This window comes from Hyperolius riggenbachi, chromosome 4, assembly GCF_040937935.1.
Source record: "Hyperolius riggenbachi isolate aHypRig1 chromosome 4, aHypRig1.pri, whole genome shotgun sequence".
Lineage (NCBI taxonomy): Eukaryota > Metazoa > Chordata > Amphibia > Anura > Hyperoliidae > Hyperolius > Hyperolius riggenbachi.
Window position 1 is genome coordinate 45,218,596 of NC_090649.1, and position 17,526 is coordinate 45,236,121.

At 44.8% G+C, this 17,526-nt stretch overlaps 1 protein-coding gene across 1 annotated transcript; it reads right to left on the reverse strand.

The window, feature by feature from the left end:
• Positions 1-7,700: 7,700 nt before the first annotated feature.
• On the reverse strand, positions 7,701-13,952 carry LOC137504636 (probable ATP-dependent RNA helicase DDX46). The gene is made up of 5 exons (XM_068233217.1): positions 13,827-13,952; positions 13,077-13,266; positions 12,705-12,926; positions 12,448-12,534; positions 7,701-7,936 (listed from the first exon to the last, which is right to left on the reverse strand). The coding sequence occupies exons 1-5, from the start codon at positions 13,950-13,952 to the stop codon at positions 7,701-7,703; spliced, it is 861 nt and encodes a 286-aa protein (XP_068089318.1).
• Positions 13,953-17,526: the final 3,574 nt, after the last annotated feature.

Below are 17,526 nucleotides of genomic sequence, written 5' to 3' on the forward strand. Positions count from 1 at the left end.
ACTGCTGTGACAAGTCCATTTCCTGGACTTTATATCCTTCAACACAGGTCCCTAAGGGACAAGGGCCTGTCTACTCTGCTGCCGTTACCTGCTGTCTCAAGACTCTAAGACCTAATGATACTTACTACTGTTGTGACAAGTCCATTTCCTGGACGTTATATCCTTCAAACCATGTCTCTAAAGGGCAAGGGCCTGTCTACTCTGCTGCCGTTACCTGCTGTCTCAAGACTCTAAAACCTAATGATACTTACTACTGCTGTGACAAGTCCATTTCCTGGACGTTATATCCTTCAAACCATGTCCCTAAGGGGCAAGGGCCTGTCTACTCTGCTGCCGTTACCTGCTGTTTCAAGACTCTAAGACCTAATGATACTTACTACTGCTGTGACAAGTCCATTTCCTGGACGTTATATCCTTCAAACCATGTCTCTAAAGGGCAAGGGCCTGTCTACTCTGCTGCCGTTACCTGCTGTCTCAAGACTCTAAAACCTAATTATACTTACTACTGCTGTGACAAGTCCATTTCCTGGACGTTATATCCTTCAAACCATGTCCCTAAGGGACAAGGGCCTGTCTACTCTGCTGCCGTTACCTGCTGTTTCAAGACTCTAAGACCTAATGATACTTACTACTGCTGTGACAAGTCCATTTCCTGGACGTTATATCCTTCAAACCATGTCTCTAAAGGGCAAGGGCCTGTCTACTCTGCTGCCGTTACCTGCTGTCTCAAGACTCTAAAACCTAATGATAATTACTACTGCTGTGACAAGTCCATTTCCTGGACGTTATATCCTTCAAACCATGTCCCTAAGGGGCAAGGGCCTGTCTACTCTGCTGCCGTTACCTGCTGTCTCAAGACTCTAAAACCTAATGATACTTACTACTGCTGTGACAAGTCCATTTCCTGGACGTTATATCCTTCAAACCATGTCCCTAAGGGGCAAGGGCCTGTCTACTCTGCTGCCGTTACCTGCTGTCTCAAGACTCATAAACCTAATGATACTTACTACTGCTGTGACAAGTCCATTTCCTGGACTTTATATCCTTCTACACAGGTCCCTAAGGGGCAAGGGCCTGTCTACTCTGCTGCCGTTACCTGCTGTTTCAAGACTCTAAGACCTAATGATACTTACTACTGCTGTGACAAGTCCATTTCCTGGACGTTATATCCTTCAAACCATGTCCCTAAGGGGCAAGGGCCTGTCTACTCTGCTGCCGTTACCTGCTGTCTCAAGACTCTAAAACCTAATGATACTTACTACTGCTGTGACAAGTCCATTTCCTGGACTTTATATCCTTCAACACAGGTCCCTAAGGGGCAAGGGCCTGTCTACTCTGCTGCCGTTACCTGCTGTCTCAAGACTCTAAGACCTAATGATACTTACTACTGTTGTGACAAGTCCATTTCCTGGACGTTATATCCTTCAAACCATGTCTCTAAAGGGCAAGGGCCTGTCTACTCTGCTGCCGTTACCTGCTGTCTCAAGACTCTAAAACCTAATGATACTTACTACTGCTGTGACAAGTCCATTTCCTGGACTTTATATCCTTCTACACAGGTCCCTAAGGGGCAAGGGCCTGTCTACTCTGCTGCCGTTACCTGCTGTTTCAAGACTCTAAGACCTAATGATACTTACTACTGCTGTGACAAGTCCATTTCCTGGACGTTATATCCTTCAAACCATGTCTCTAAAGGGCAAGGGCCTGTCTACTCTGCTGCCGTTACCTGCTGTCTCAAGACTCTAAAACCTAATGATAATTACTACTGCTGTGACAAGTCCATTTCCTGGACGTTATATCCTTCAAACCATGTCTCTAAAGGGCAAGGGCCTGTCTACTCTGCTGCCGTTACCTGCTGTCTCAAGACTCTAAAACCTAATGATACTTACTACTGCTGTGACAAGTCCATTTCCTGGACGTTATATCCTTCAAACCATGTCCCTAAGGGGCAAGGGCCTGTCTACTCTGCTGCCGTTACCTGCTGTCTCAAGACTCATAAACCTAATGATACTTACTACTGCTGTGACAAGTCCATTTCCTGGACGTTATATCCTTCAAACCATGTCTCTAAAGGGCAAGGGCCTGTCTACTCTGCTGCCGTTACCTGCTGTCTCAAGACTCTAAAACCTAATGATAATTACTACTGCTGTGACAAGTCCATTTCCTGGACGTTATATCCTTCAAACCATGTCTCTAAAGGGCAAGGGCCTGTCTACTCTGCTGCCGTTACCTGCTGTCTCAAGACTCTAAAACCTAATGATACTTACTACTGCTGTGACAAGTCCATTTCCTGGACGTTATATCCTTCAAACCATGTCCCTAAGGGGCAAGGGCCTGTCTACTCTGCTGCCGTTACCTGCTGTCTCAAGACTCATAAACCTAATGATACTTACTACTGCTGTGACAAGTCCATTTCCTGGACGTTATATCCTTCAAACCATGTCCCTAAGGGGCAAGGGCCTGTCTACTCTGCTGCCGTTACCTGCTGTCTCAAGACTCTAAAACCTAATGATACTTACTACTGCTGTGACAAGTCCATTTCCTGGACTTTATATCCTTCAACACAGGTCCCTAAGGGGCAAGGGCCTGTCTACTCTGCTGCCGTTACCTGCTGTCTCAAGACTCTAAGACCTAATGATACTTACTACTGCTGTGACAAGTCCATTTCCTGGACGTTATATCCTTCAAACCATGTCCCTAAGGGGCAAGGGCCTGTCTACTCTGCTGCCGTTACCTGCTGTCTCAAGACTCATAAACCTAATGATACTTACTACTGCTGTGACAAGTCCATTTCCTGGACGTTATATCCTTCAAACCATGTCCCTAAGGGGCAAGGGCCTGTCTACTCTGCTGCCGTTACCTGCTGTCTCAAGACTCTAAAACCTAATGATACTTACTACTGCTGTGACAAGTCCATTTCCTGGACGTTATATCCTTCAAACCATGTCTCTAAAGGGCAAGGGCCTGTCTACTCTGCTGCCGTTACCTGCTGTCTCAAGACTCTAAAACCTAATTATACTTACTACTGCTGTGACAAGTCCATTTCCTGGACGTTATATCCTTCAACACAGGTCCCTAAGGGGCAAGGGCCTGTCTACTCTGCTGCCAATTACCTGTTGTGTCAAATATTATGATACTTACTTTACTTCTGCTGCTGCGACCCGTCAACTACCGGACATGATATCCTTCAACCAAGGTCTTGAGTGTGTGAGGACCTGTGTCTACTCTGCTGCCAATTACCTGTTGTGTCTAACCTTGTGATACTTACTTTGCTTCTGATGCTGCGACCAGTCAACTACCGGACATGATATCCCTCAACCAAGGTCTCTAGTGTGCGAGGACCTGTGTGTACTCTGCTGCCAATTACCTTTTGTGTCAAACCTTATGAGACGTACTTCTGCTGCTGAGCCTGTGACAATTCAACTACCGGACGTTGTGGTGCCTACAACAGACAAAAAAGTAATGCCAGGCAGGCAAGAGCCTAATGGTTGTCATCACCAGCCAGTTAGATATGCATTGTGCAATACATACAATACAACAAAGACCAGGTTTTTTTAAAAACTTTTATTGCAATTTGCAATAAGTTTTGTCAATTTTTTTTAAAAAAGGTACAAAACAAGAAACACAGGAAAACATAAAACTTTCCTTTCTTACAACAGAAAGAGTTTGCGAGAATTGTAGTTGGACGAGACAGGAAACTTCTGATGTCTACTACTCCATCAACATAACAGTGCATTGCCTATCAACTGGGAGGGGTGACCAGGACACAGGACAGTTGGCACTGTGTAACATAGTCCCTGGGCCAGATTTCTCAAAGCATTACCGACAGTTTATTCTTCTAAAACTGTTCTAGCCAGTTGAAGAATAGTTCTGCATGATAGTAAGAAAATTCGCAAAGCCTATGTAATAGCGACAGTTTAGCGTGGATTTCTAGAGCTACACTACAGTTAAAAAGACTCTGAAGAGAAAAAAAAATATATGATATAATGAATTTGTAGTGTACTATGAATAATTACTAGAAGATTTGCAGAAAAGAAAATATTCCCTTTTTTTTAGGTATATAGTTGTATTTATAACATTGGATCATTATACACTATGTTCAGATTACACATCACTCAGCATTCAGAATTCTTCTTTCCGAGCAGTCTGTGAACTACTGACCTCGCCTCTGGCAGAGAAATATTAAATAGTTCAATAACATTTCAGATAATAAAAGTCATAAAACAGCCCATTCCACGACTCTGAAAGCCGTAGAGATTAATGGCTTCTTTGCATAGAGATAACAACTGGAGTTTATTAACACTTCTTGTACTGGAAACAATTAGACTGATGTATCTGATCTTAACGTTTTATTTCTTAGCTGTACTACACATACAAATCATAATAGCATAATTTTTTTTCGCTTCAGTGTCTCTATTTGAAGGGGCAGTTTATTGATAATTACTATTTACATTAATCACATATCTGTTATTTTATATGGAGAGCTTATCTTTCTCCATCGACCTTGGCGTCAATTCACCAGAGGTTACCAACCTATTTATCTCTTGGGAGGTAATTAACCTCCTGTGATATCTCCAAGTAGCAATTATCCAGAAGTATAGGGGAAATTATCGATCGAGAGAAATGCAAGAGATAAATGTGAGATAAGTATGAGATAAATAAGTGATAGTTAGTAGTTAGTTTTTCCCCAAATCACATTTCACCAGGGAAGAAACGGTGTGTGGTCATTCGTAATTTTTACATCTCTTAACCCCCTGAATTAACCTGGAGATATCGTGGTTTTCACACAGCAGCTGCTGCTGTGGAAGATGGAGCCTTTTGAGCTTACTCTGTTAGGCCTGATGCACACCAAAAACCGCTAGTATATTCGCAAAATGCTAGCAGATTTTGAAACGCTTTTTCTTGTTTTTCTGTAGCGTTTCAGCTAGCATTTTGCAGTTCTGTGAAGCGTTTTTGGTGTAGTAGATTTTCTGTATTGTTACAGTAAAGCTGTTACTGAACAGCTACTGTAACAAAAACCGCCTGACAAACCGCTGTGAAGTGCAGGTTTTCAGAGCGGTTTGCGTTTTTCCTATACTTAACATTGAGTCAGAAACGCCTCCGCAATCCTAAATCTGCAGCAGCCCGGGAGTATGCGTTTATGCAAAACGCCTCCCACGCGTATCCGCAGCCGCAAGCGGATCGCAAAAAACGCAGCCGAACCGCTCTGGTGTGCACTAGGCCTTAGAGCTTGCTTCTATTATGAGGATACGAAGGCGCAGGAGGAGGGTCTGTTTAATCGCCCCTCGTATTTTTCGTGTGAGAACAGTTCGTGATAATTTTACTGAGACAGAGGTGGTTAAGACGTTCAGACTCACTCGTGAATGATATGATTAATGATGTGATCCGGCAGTATAAGGCGGGAATACTCTGGTCATGTAGTGGTTAAACTCTGCCTCCTACCCACAATGCTTCACTTTCATGCTTACAGAGCGGAGAAGTAACCCATGTAAATCATTAATACCGATTATTACCTAAATCTCTGCTTTCTCACACTTTCCTCATGCATATCTCTCCATTATCCCCTGCTATCGAACACTTTTCTCTCTGTCCTCTCACACTGGTGAATTGACTCCAGAGTGTTAAAATACCTCATGAGATAATCTACCTACCTTTTTTCTCTTAGTAAATCCTCTCTGGTGAATTGACGCCCTTGTGTTAAAAAAAAGTAGATGCTATCACTTAGTTTTGCTTTGGCCGATGGCTCATTAGCATAGTATGCGACGACAGGCTTCAGCCTGCTTATAGGCTAGCAGACACTCCAGCTGATTTATAAGGCTGTCTCATACACCACAGAGAGCTGGGCTGTGTCATGCGCCGGACGGACTTCTCTGATAGCAGACACTCAAGCTGATAACGCTAACTCACTCACTACAGAGAGCTGCGGTTCTCTGTAACTAGATAAGTAAATAAACAAACATGCTTTTTCATAAGTACATAATTAGCCGACTGCTTTATCTATTCAATTAACTGGTTACAGAGAACTCAGAACAGCAGCTGTCTGTAGTGTGTGAGTCAGCGTTATAATAAATCAGCTGGAGTGTCTGCTATAAGCAGGCTGAAGCCCGTCGTCGTACAGTATGCTAATGAGCCAGCTCAGCTCGCTGACAAAGCAAAAATAAGTGATAGCAACTATTTTTTTTAACACAAGGTCTATGGAGAAAGATATGCTCTCCATATGAAGTAACTGATATGTGATTCATTTAAATAATAAAAATCAATAAACTGAACATTTAAGAAATGTGCAAATCCATTCCTTTAATGTTGCAGAAAAGTGCTCATTAGCAGTTCTACAGATAGTGTAGGCTAGATGTGATTTGTGAAGGGCTCCTCCCCTCTCAGTCAGAGTTTGCTGACAGCAGGTGTGTTGGTAGCCTTAGCCACAGCAATTTTCCGCACACATTGCACTGCCTGAGAGACCTTCCTATCTCCTTCTATTCCTTACAGTTTAAGAAGGAATCTTCATTATCTAGTGATTTTTTTCGGCTGTCTGAGACAGTTCTGCAAGGATTTTTAAAAATAATACTAATATTTTGTTTAAAACGCTCTTGATAAATCTGGCCCCCTGTCACCTCAACAAAAGGTTGGCTGCCAACATCAAATCAACCATTTGCCTGCTCTTTTAAAACAGGGTGGGTAAGAGATTAGAATACAGCCTGTCTGTAATGTAATCTCAGTACAAATACAGCTGCTCTGTGAGGGCCTCAGAGGTTGTCTTAAGAGAATATTTGGATCAACAGCACTGTGAAGTAAAAAGAACACACAAGACAGGTCAGGGATCAAGTTATAGAAAAACGTAAAGCTGGTTTAGGCTACAAAAACATTTCCAAAGCCTTGAACATCCCACAGAGCACTGTTCAAGCAATCATTCAGAAATGGAAGGAGTATGGCACAACTGTAAACCTACTAAGACAAGGCCGTCCACCTAAACTCACAGGCCAAACAAGGAGAGCGCTGATCAGAAATGCAGTCAAGAGGCCCATGGTGACTCTGGACGAGCTGCAGAGATCTACAGCTCAGGTGGGAGACTCTGTCCATAGGACAACTATTAGTCATGCACTGTACAAAGTTGGCCTTTATGGTAGAGTGGCAAGAAGAAAGCCATTGTTAACAGAAAAGCATAAGAAGTCCAGTTTGCAGTTTGACACAAGCCATGTTGGGGGACACGGTAAACATGTGGAACAAGGTGCTCTGGTCAGAGGAGACCAAAATGGAACTTTTGGTCCAAAATGCAAAACGCTATGTGTGGCAGAAAACTAACACTGCACATCACTCTGACCACACCATCCCCACTGTCAAATATGGTGGTGGCAGCATCATGCTCTGGGGGTGCTTCTCTTCAGCAGGGACAGAGAAGCTGGTCAGAGTTGATGGGAAGATGGATGGTGCCAAATACAGGGCAAACTTGGAAGAAAACCTCTTGGACTCTGCAAAAGACTTGAGACTGGGGCGGAGGTTCACCTTTCAGCAGGACAATGACCCTAAACATAAAGGCAGGGCAACAATGGAATGGTTTCAAACAAAACATAACTATGTATTAGAAAGGCCCATCCAAAGTCCAGATCTAAATCCAATGTAGAATCAGTGGCAAGATCTGAAAAATGCTGTTCACACACGCTGTCCATCTAATCTGACTCCGGAGGACTCCAGGAGGACCCGCCTTACATCCTCCTTTTACCGGCAACCTGGGCAAAATATTCATGGAGCCGTTCTCCCTCCTCCCTGCAGGCCAGAATCCTCTGCCGTTGGTCCTCGATCTGTGCCTCCAGCTGTTGTTGCAGTTGCTGTATCTGCTGCTGAAAAGCAGCTTGTAGCTGCTGGAGGCGCGCTTCATATTCCACCCGCTGCTGCTGTACTTGTTGCTCAAGGGCAGCAACACGGGCGGTTAGTTCAGAAGCTGTAAAAAACAAGATGTACAAAATTACAAAATTACACTATACATGGACATTGTACAATAACGTTTAATAAAAGTAAAAACAGTACAGTGTGGTACCGTATTAGCCATAAAAACAAGGAGTTTTGAAACAGGATGATAGCATTTATTGGCTGATTTTGAGAAAAATAACATGAGATTTTTCTAATTATAAAAAGGCTTCCTTGTACTTTTCCCTGGCCAACACTGAAAACACGGCTTACAAACATTGACATTCACTGTATTAATGGGTGGCTTAAAGTCAGAAATGAGATTTAAAAAAGAGACAAAGTACATACATTGGATCATATTTGTACAACATGGTTAAAACCAGGACTCTTGTTTACAACTTCTCTTGCTGGTACAATGGCTTTTCAATATTACAATATTCTTTTTATTTTATTTTTAATTTTTCAATTCAATTTTTCTGTTATATGCTTGTGTTTGATGGTGTTTACTGTTTACTGTCACTATGCATTATTTTTTACTTGCATATGCTGGTTTGAAATGCCAGAATGCTCTTTAGTTTAAAATTAATGTTGCATGTGACTACTAGCCCAGTTAGTATTTCAACTTGGAATTTCCAATAGTTACCCATCATCATCATCACCAGAGTGTACTTTACGTTACATGAAGGGAACTGTTTAACTTATCAATTTAGCCCAGAGGCCAGAAAAAGTGTTCTGAGTAGCAGTTAAGACATGTAAAAATACATTAATGTTTGCCGAAAAATTATTCAACTCTGTATGTCAGTGTACATAAAGTGTGGTTTTCATTTTTAGTCAGGAACCAGTCCGCCGAAGGCATTTTAAAATCCGAAAGCTCACTGTTTACTCATGTCTAAGTTTGACAATGAATGGTATCATCCAGATTCAAAAACAAAACTCCTGGTTTTACCTAAAGTAAAGAAAGAGTAATGAAATATGACTGCCAAAAGTAGTGCCTTGCAATCCACCCAAAAAAATCAAAAATGTATTAGAACTTGTTGTGGCTACAATGGATGTGAAATACCTTTATACTACCATTCCACACATGCATAGTACTGCAGCTTGTCAACATTTCTTCAAGTGATATGTTGCCCCATTATGTACATTTATTTATGGCCAAATTTGAATGAAGCTTCCTTTGAAGTTGTGAAATTAAAGCATGTCCTTACATTATATTTACGGATGATACACTAGTTTTACTATGGACATAATCACTGGCCGGAAGAAGTGTTCTAATTTGGAGGCAGGGTGATGTAGTGGTGGTTGGTGTGTTAGTGCTCTTGCTTTGCAACGATTCCAATCCCTTCAACATCGGGATGTAGTTCTTAAAGGGGGGACAGGCAAAAATGGCGCACAGCGCCAATAGTGTCAGAATGGCGCTGCATTACAACGATATTTAACGTTTTATATGTTCAATTTTTTTAGCAGGGATCGTGCTGGAGAGGCAGCGGGCTGGCAGCGGGGTCGGGCTGGAGAGGCAGCGGGCAGTAGGGGGTCAGGCTGGAGAGGCAGCGGGCAGTGGGCTGGCAGCGGTGTCAGGGTGGAGAGGCAGCGGGCTGGCAGCGGGGGTCGGGCTGAAGAGGCAGCGGGGTGGAGGGAGGATTACGCAGCATGTGTATATTGTGTATACATTACCTTGTCCCGGCCGGCGATCGTTCCTTCACTTCATAGCTTGCACGAGTTCTGCATCCAGCCAATCACCATGCGGAAACTGAAGCCGCATGGTGATTGGCTGGATGCAGAACTCGTGCAAGCTATGAAGTGAAGGAGCGATCGCCGGCCGGGACAAGGTAATGTATACACAATATACACATGCTGCGTAATCCTCCCTCCACCCCGCTGCCTCTTCAGCCCGACCCCCGCTGCCAGCCCGCTGCCTCTCCACCCTGACACCGCTGCCAGCCCACTGCCCGCTGCCTCTCCAGCCCGACCCCCGCTGCCAGCCCGACCCCCTCTGCTAGTTCCCTGCATTTTTCAATGGCGCACCATTCTGCTGTTTTATAAAACGCTATTTACCGTTTTAATGTATTTACATTAAAACGGTAAATAGCGTTTTATAATCGGCAGAACGGTGCGCCATTATTTCCTCCGCGCCATTTTTTACTGTATGCCTTAAAGGACCACGAGCGCAAAAAACAGTAGGCATTGAAAATCTGACATAACCGACAGATTTTGGGACAATCCATCTCCTCATAGGGTATTTCAAGGGTTTGCTTTGTTTTCAACTGCATTTCCTGAACATCTGATTAACTGAAAAATTAGCAAGAAACCAGCCGGCCTCACTAATCACTTGAACAGTCCACTGTATTATGTCAGTGACATTTTGCAAATGTTCAGGAAATGCTGTTGCAAACAAAGAAATCCCTGAGAATCCCCCTTAAAAACATGGACTGGCCCAAAACCTGTCATCTGTCCCATTTTAACTGCCAACTTTGTTCAAGATAGTGGTCCTTTAAGTTTTTACTTCTGTCAGAAGCTATGCTCCTGGGAGCAAAGAGACCATCTTCCCAATACACAACTATCCAGGCTCTCTTGCTGGCATGGGAACACTTTATCAAATTCCCGCCTAAGTCGTCCCTGACTCATAGTCCTACCATCTCTTTAAATGCCCTTAAAATCCTCAGCCCCCATTTGAACCTATCCGCATGGGATAAAGTTAAAATCACCTCACTAAACCAACTGTCACAAGGCTCTCAGCTTAAAACATTTGAGGAATTACATAAAGAATTCCAATTACCATTCAACCAACTCTTTACCTACCATAGGATATATAGCCTGATCAAAAATAACAAAATTAATATACCCCAGCTCAATAGTCATATCCTAATCCTAACAGCCATTAACAATAAAGGCCCCCCCCCCACACACACATTTTGGCCGGAGGTATCTCCACTTGGTATACGTCGATACTAGAAGTGAGTGATGCCTCACTGAAAAGATATGCTTTAGCCTGGTCCAATGACCTACAATCTAACATAACTGACCAGCATGTGCTCAGGACCACTTCTAAAAGCCTAAAACTCTCAAAGAACAACTCCCACTGTGAACTTTCACGTAAAGTTATTTTCAGGTGGTATCTGACCCCCAGAAGAATGGCCTCGTTCTCAGAGGATAACTCCCCCAACTGCTGGCATTGTAAGAACTCAGTGGGGACTCTACTCCACATGCTATGGGAGTGCCCTAATATTGCTCAGTTTTGGGACCATGTGGAACTCTTAGGGCTGGTTCAGATGGACGTTTGGAGGCGTTGCGTTCGTTGGCGTCGCGTTCAGCAGCGTTCGTGTGCGTTTGGATGCGGTCGCGTTTTTTCTTCCCCTAGGGGGACATTAGCCGTCGCGGTTAACCTCCCCTGGAAGCTACATGTAGCTTCCAGGGGCTCCTTGAACGCCAGGGAAAATCGGGACCCAAACGCCGCGTTTGTGTAAACGTGCTTGAAAGCTTGGTACAAACGCTCCCATTCACTTGAATGGGAGCGTTTAGCACCAAGCCCTGAACGCTGGCTGTAAACGCTCTGCAAACGTCCGTCTGAACCAGCCCTTAATTAATAGCTTTTTCCTTCCCTACTTACGTACGTCTATCAGCTAAATTAGCTTTACTCTTAGTAGGGCTAGAGGAGATCCCACTAAATTTGCAGCCCCAGGTTATGCATATCATTCTGTCGGCACTCTCCCAGATAACTAGCAATTGGAAATCGGCCGACTACCTATCTATTTCCCAACTAATCTCCCTAGTAAACAGCAACCTGAATATGGAATATAAAATTAGACTAAGATCCTCAGTGGACCATAAGATCTTCACCCTTCCTAGTACCTGGTTGGAATACACTAACTAGAATCTCACTTCCAATATAGCTCCTGGTATACTATACACTATAAGTTAAGTAGGTAGTGTTACTTATGGTAGACTAGTCAGACCTCGTCCGTCCTTCCCACAGGTGTTGTACTTTATACTCACTACAGCGACGAGCATTATGTAGACACTCTAGCACTGAAACAGGATCCCTGTAACCCTGTATCAAGGGCTAACCTTCGGGCCACTGAATTGATACAGTACATTGATGTCCGAGCCCTGGGGGTTACCTAGTATGGGTCAAGTTAAAACTCCCAGGCTGGACTAAGTGCATAGGAGTGCTTCATGTATTACCTCCCTCTGTTCTTCATGGGAATAAGACAGACCAGGGGTGTTATTCATAGAATAGTTTGCAAGTGTATTTGAATGTATGATGAATATTATGCAGTCAGCTGTTTTCATTACTATGGAACTCTGTATTTGAAATGTAATAAAAAATTATGATGAAGAAAATTATTTTTACTTCGGTCTGTATTGTTTTCCTCCTAGCACTCATTCTTCCGCCCACATCCAAAACATCTACAACTAGTATACTTGGCTTCCCCCTGAATAGACCCTAGAGTACAATACGATACATACACTACACAATGGCTCCAAATCAATAAGCTGCATCAAACACTTATTAATGTATTTTGTTCTACAACAATAAATTTTACTTACACTCAGCTGTTTCAATGGCACCACTTTCTGGCCTGCCGGAGGAAAGTTGCCGTGGCCGGCGTCTGCGCAATCGCACAGAGATAGAGGCTAAGATAAAAAGAAGACATGGTATCATTCACCTTTTTTTTTTTTTTTTGGGACTGTAAAAAAAAAAAAAAAATTCTATTCTGTACAAAAAAAACATTATGTACTAATCTCCTAAGAGACGTACCACTGTCATCTGATTAATGTTGCAACTTTGTTAAAAAAATACTTACATGCCACAGATCGGCTCCGGGAGCGCCTTCGCCCACGCTGCCGGCAGCGCCTTCGCCCACGCTGCCGGCTGCTACGGGGCCTTTGGCTGGTGCTGGGTCCAGCCTCATCATCAGCAGGGGGGGAGGCAGCAGCAGGATCCTCCTGAGTGGGGTCCACAATATTGCGGGAAGAGGGAGGAGCAGAGGCGGAACGGGCCCGCCTGCGTGCCTGAGACCGATCCACTAAAAAAGAATGTGAGATTGTTTTTAAAATTGTGAGTTACATACCCAATAGGAGAGACAATTTGTTAGACATGAAAATCGTAAGGATTTCCAAGGTTGAAAACACGTACACATCACGCTACATATATGAAAAACACATTATTTACTTACATTCCCGAAGCTGGTCTTTAATTCTCCTCACCGCACATGGTGTCTTCGACTTGAAGTCGCTCCACATGGTCTGGATCTTCTTGACCGACCATGTGCGGTGGTATCGGGTCTCAAGGTCCCGCTGTAGCTGGTCCAGAATAGCCCTCTTCTCCTCCCTCTTCCCCTTATCGTAGGCCCCTCGTAACATTGTCTGAAAAAAAAAAAACAACAACAAAATTAATGATCCGCTAAAAGTAACCTTTACAATACCTACATCGCTTGCTATTGTACTAACATATGATAAGACTGATGAAAAGTCAATTTAATGTTCAATTGACTTATCATCAGCAGTCTTATCAACTCCTTGAACAATAGAAGGAGATTTTCGGTAAGTTAATCGAAATCAAAGTTATGAGAGCCTAAAGGCCAGTACAAACGCTACACGGGAGGCAACGACGGGTCTGTAGTCACCTCCCGCTGGTCAGATTTTCCGTGGACAGTCCGACGTGTCTACAGGCTGTCGGCTGACTGATAAGGCTCTTTCTGAGGTTCTGAGCAATCCGCCCGGCGGCCTTTACAGACCGCTGTTGAGTGTTGACTTGAGTGTGTGTATGGGGCGTACAGTTGTGTAGTCTGAACATTAAGCCCTTCAATTGCAAAGCTTCATGGTACTATTAAAGTAGCTACAGATGCAGCATGCATTACACAGTCAAGCAAAATAAATTGAAAGTCATGGATTAATACAGTGAAGAAAAAAATAAATAAACTTACTTTAATAATCAAATTCTTTTCCCGCTTCCGCAGGCGTGCAGCGGAGGCAGCAGAGGCTGACGTCCTGCTCCTCCCACCATCACCATCACCACCACCACTCCCACCGGCTTCAGCAGCATCTGCCATGTTCGTACAACTCTATGAATAATAACATTGCAAAATATCAAATATATTTTTTCACATACGAGAAATTATTTATGATCAAAACATGTATAATTGCAATGAGTTTGCTGTTTTGAGGCAAACACAGCGACATAGCGTTCTATACTCTGTACAATGACTATTGTGTAAATGGCTATCTAGTTACAAATCATCTGATTAATAGTAATACGGAAGTGGATATCTAATACTTTCATATACTTCTGAAGTGCTAGAAATTCCTGATGTACTTGCTAGGGAGCAGTAATGAATAAGAAAATTACCATTTTGGCGGAAGACAGCGCTGCTTCCGCCTCTGGGAACACGGAGAGAGCGTTGGTGTCATCTGGAGCTGGCAGCGTGCGGCGTTCTGGATTGTCCACGCTGCATAGGAGGAGCGTGGACAATCTAGGGCACATCTGCTACCAATCAGACTGCACTTTGTGGCCACATCTGCGACCAATCAGACTGCACTTTGTGGGCACAGCTGCGACCAATCAGACTGCACTTAGTGTGCAAAGCTGCAACCAATCAGACTGCACTTTGTGGACACATCTGCGACCAATCAGACTGCACTTTGTGGCACATCTGCAACCAATCAAACTGCACTTTGTGGACACATCTGCGACCAATCAGACTGCACTTTCTGGGCACATCTGCGACCAATCAGACTGCACTTTCTGGGCACAGCTGCGACCAATCAGATTGCACTTTGTGGACACAGCTGCGAACAATAAGACTGCACTTTGTGGCCACATCTGCGACCAATCAGAATGCACTTTGTGGACACATCTGCGACCAATCAGACTGCACTTTCTGGGCACAGCTGTGACCAATCAGACTGCACTTTGTGGCACATCTGCAACCAATCAAACTGCACTTTGTGGACACATCTGCGACCAACAATCAGACTGCACTTTCTGGGCACATCTGCGACCAATCAGACTGCACTTTCTGGGCACAGCTGCGACCAATCAGACTGCACTTTGTGGACACAGCTGCGAACAATAAGACTGCACTTTGTGGCCACATCTGCGACCAATCAGAATGCACTTTGTGGACACATCTGCGACCAATCAGACTGCACTTTCTGGGCACATCTGCGACCAATCAGACTGCACTTTCTGGGCACAGCTGTGACCAATCAGACTGCACTTTGTGGACACAGCTGCGAACAATCAGACTGCACTTAGTGGGCAAAGCTGCGAACAATAAGACTGCACTTTGTGGCCACATCTGCGACCAATCAGAATGCACTTTGTGGACACATCTGCGACCAATCAGAATGCACTTTGTGGACACATCTGCGACCAATCTGACTGCACTTTGTGGGCACAGCTGCGACCAATCTGACTGCACTTTGTGGGCACAGCTGCGACCAATCAGACTGCACTTTGTGGGCACAGCTGCGACCAATCAGATTGCACTTTGTGGACACATCTGCAACCAATCAAACTGCACTTTATGGGCACAGCTGCAACCAATCAGACTGCACTTTCTGGGCACATCTGCGACCAATCAGACTGCACTTTCTGGGCACAGCTGCGACCAATCAGACTGCACTTTGTGGACACAGCTGCGACCAATCAGACTGCACTTAGTGGGCAAAGCTGCGAACAATAAGACTGCACTTTGTGGCCACATCTGCGACCAATCAGAATGCACTTTGTGGACACATCTGCGACCAATCAGAATGCACTTTGTGGATACATCTGCAACCAATCAAACTGCACTTTGAGAGCACAGCTGCGACCAATCTGACTGCACTTTGAGGGCACAGCTGCGACCAATCTGACTGCACTTTGTGGGCACATCTGCGACCAATCAGACTGCACTTTGAGGGCACATCTGCGACCAATCTGACTAGACTTTGTGGGCACAGCTGCGACCAATCTGACTGCACTTTGTGGGCACATCTGCGACCAATCAGACTGCACTTTGAGGGCACATCTGCGACCAATCAGACTGCACTTTGTGGACACTTCTGCGAACAATAAGACTGCAATTTGTGGCCACATCTGCGACCAATCAGACAGCACTTAGTGGGCACAGCTGCGACCAATCAGACTGCACTTTGTGGATACATCTGCAACCAATCAAACTGCATTTTGAGGGCACAGCTGCGACCAATCTGACTGCACTTTGTGGACACATCTGCAACCAATCAGACTGCACTTTCTGGGCACAGCTGCGACCAATCAGACTGCACTTTCTGGGCACAGCTGTGACCAATCAGACTGCACTTTGTGGCACATCTGCAACCAATCAAACTGCACTTTGTGGACACATCTGCGACCAATCAGACTGCACTTTCTGGGCACATCTGCGACCAATCAGACTGCACTTTCTGGGCACAGCTGCGACCAATCAGACTGCACTTTGTGGACACAGCTGCGAACAATAAGACTGCACTTTGTGGCCACATCTGCGACCAATCAGAATGCACTTTGTGGACACATCTGCGACCAATCAGAATGCACTTTGTGGACACATCTGCGACCAATCTGACTGCACTTTGTGGGCACAGCTGCGACCAATCAGACTGCACTTAGTGGGCAAAGCTGCGAACAATAAGACTGCACTTTGTGGCCACATCTGCGACCAATCAGAATGCACTTTGTAGACACATCTGCGACCAATCAGACTGCACTTTGTGGACACATCTGCAACCAATCAAACTGCATTTTGAGGGCACAGCTGCGACCAATCTGACTGCACTTTGTGGACACCTCTGCAACCAATCAGACTGCACTTTCTGGGCACAGCTGCGACCAATCAGACTGCACTTTCTGGGCACAGCTGCGACCAATCAGACTGCACTTTGTGCACACATCTGCGACCAATCAGACTGCACTTTGTGGCACATCTGCAACCAATCAAACTGCACTTTGTGGACACATCTGCGACCAATCAGACTGCACTTTCTGGGCACATCTGCGACCAATCAGACTGCACTTTCTGGGCACAGCTGCGACCAATCAGACTGCACTTTGTGGACACAGCTGCGAACAATAAGACTGCACTTTGTGGCCACATCTGCGACCAATCAGAATGCACTTTGTGGACACATCTGCGACCAATCAGAATGCACTTTATGGACACATCTGCGACCAATCTGACTGCACTTTGTGGGCACAGCTGCGACCAATCTGACTGCACTTTGTGGGCACAGCTGCGACCAATCTGACTGCACTTTGTGGGCACAGCTGCGACCAATCAGACTGCACTTTGTGGGCACAGCTGCGACCAATCTGACTGCACTTTGTGGGCACAGCTGCGACCAATCAGACTGCACTTTGTGGGCACAGCTGCGACCAATCAGAATGCACTTTATGGACACATCTGCGACCAATCGGACTTTACTTTGTGGGCACATCTGCGACCAATCAGACTGCACTTTGTGGGCACAGCTGCGACTAATCAGACTGCACTTTCTGGGCACAGCTGTGACCAATCAGACTGCACTTTGTGGCACATCTGCAACCAATCAAACTGCACTTTGTGGACACATCTGCGACCAATCAGACTGCACTTTCTGGGCACATCTGCGACCAATCAGACT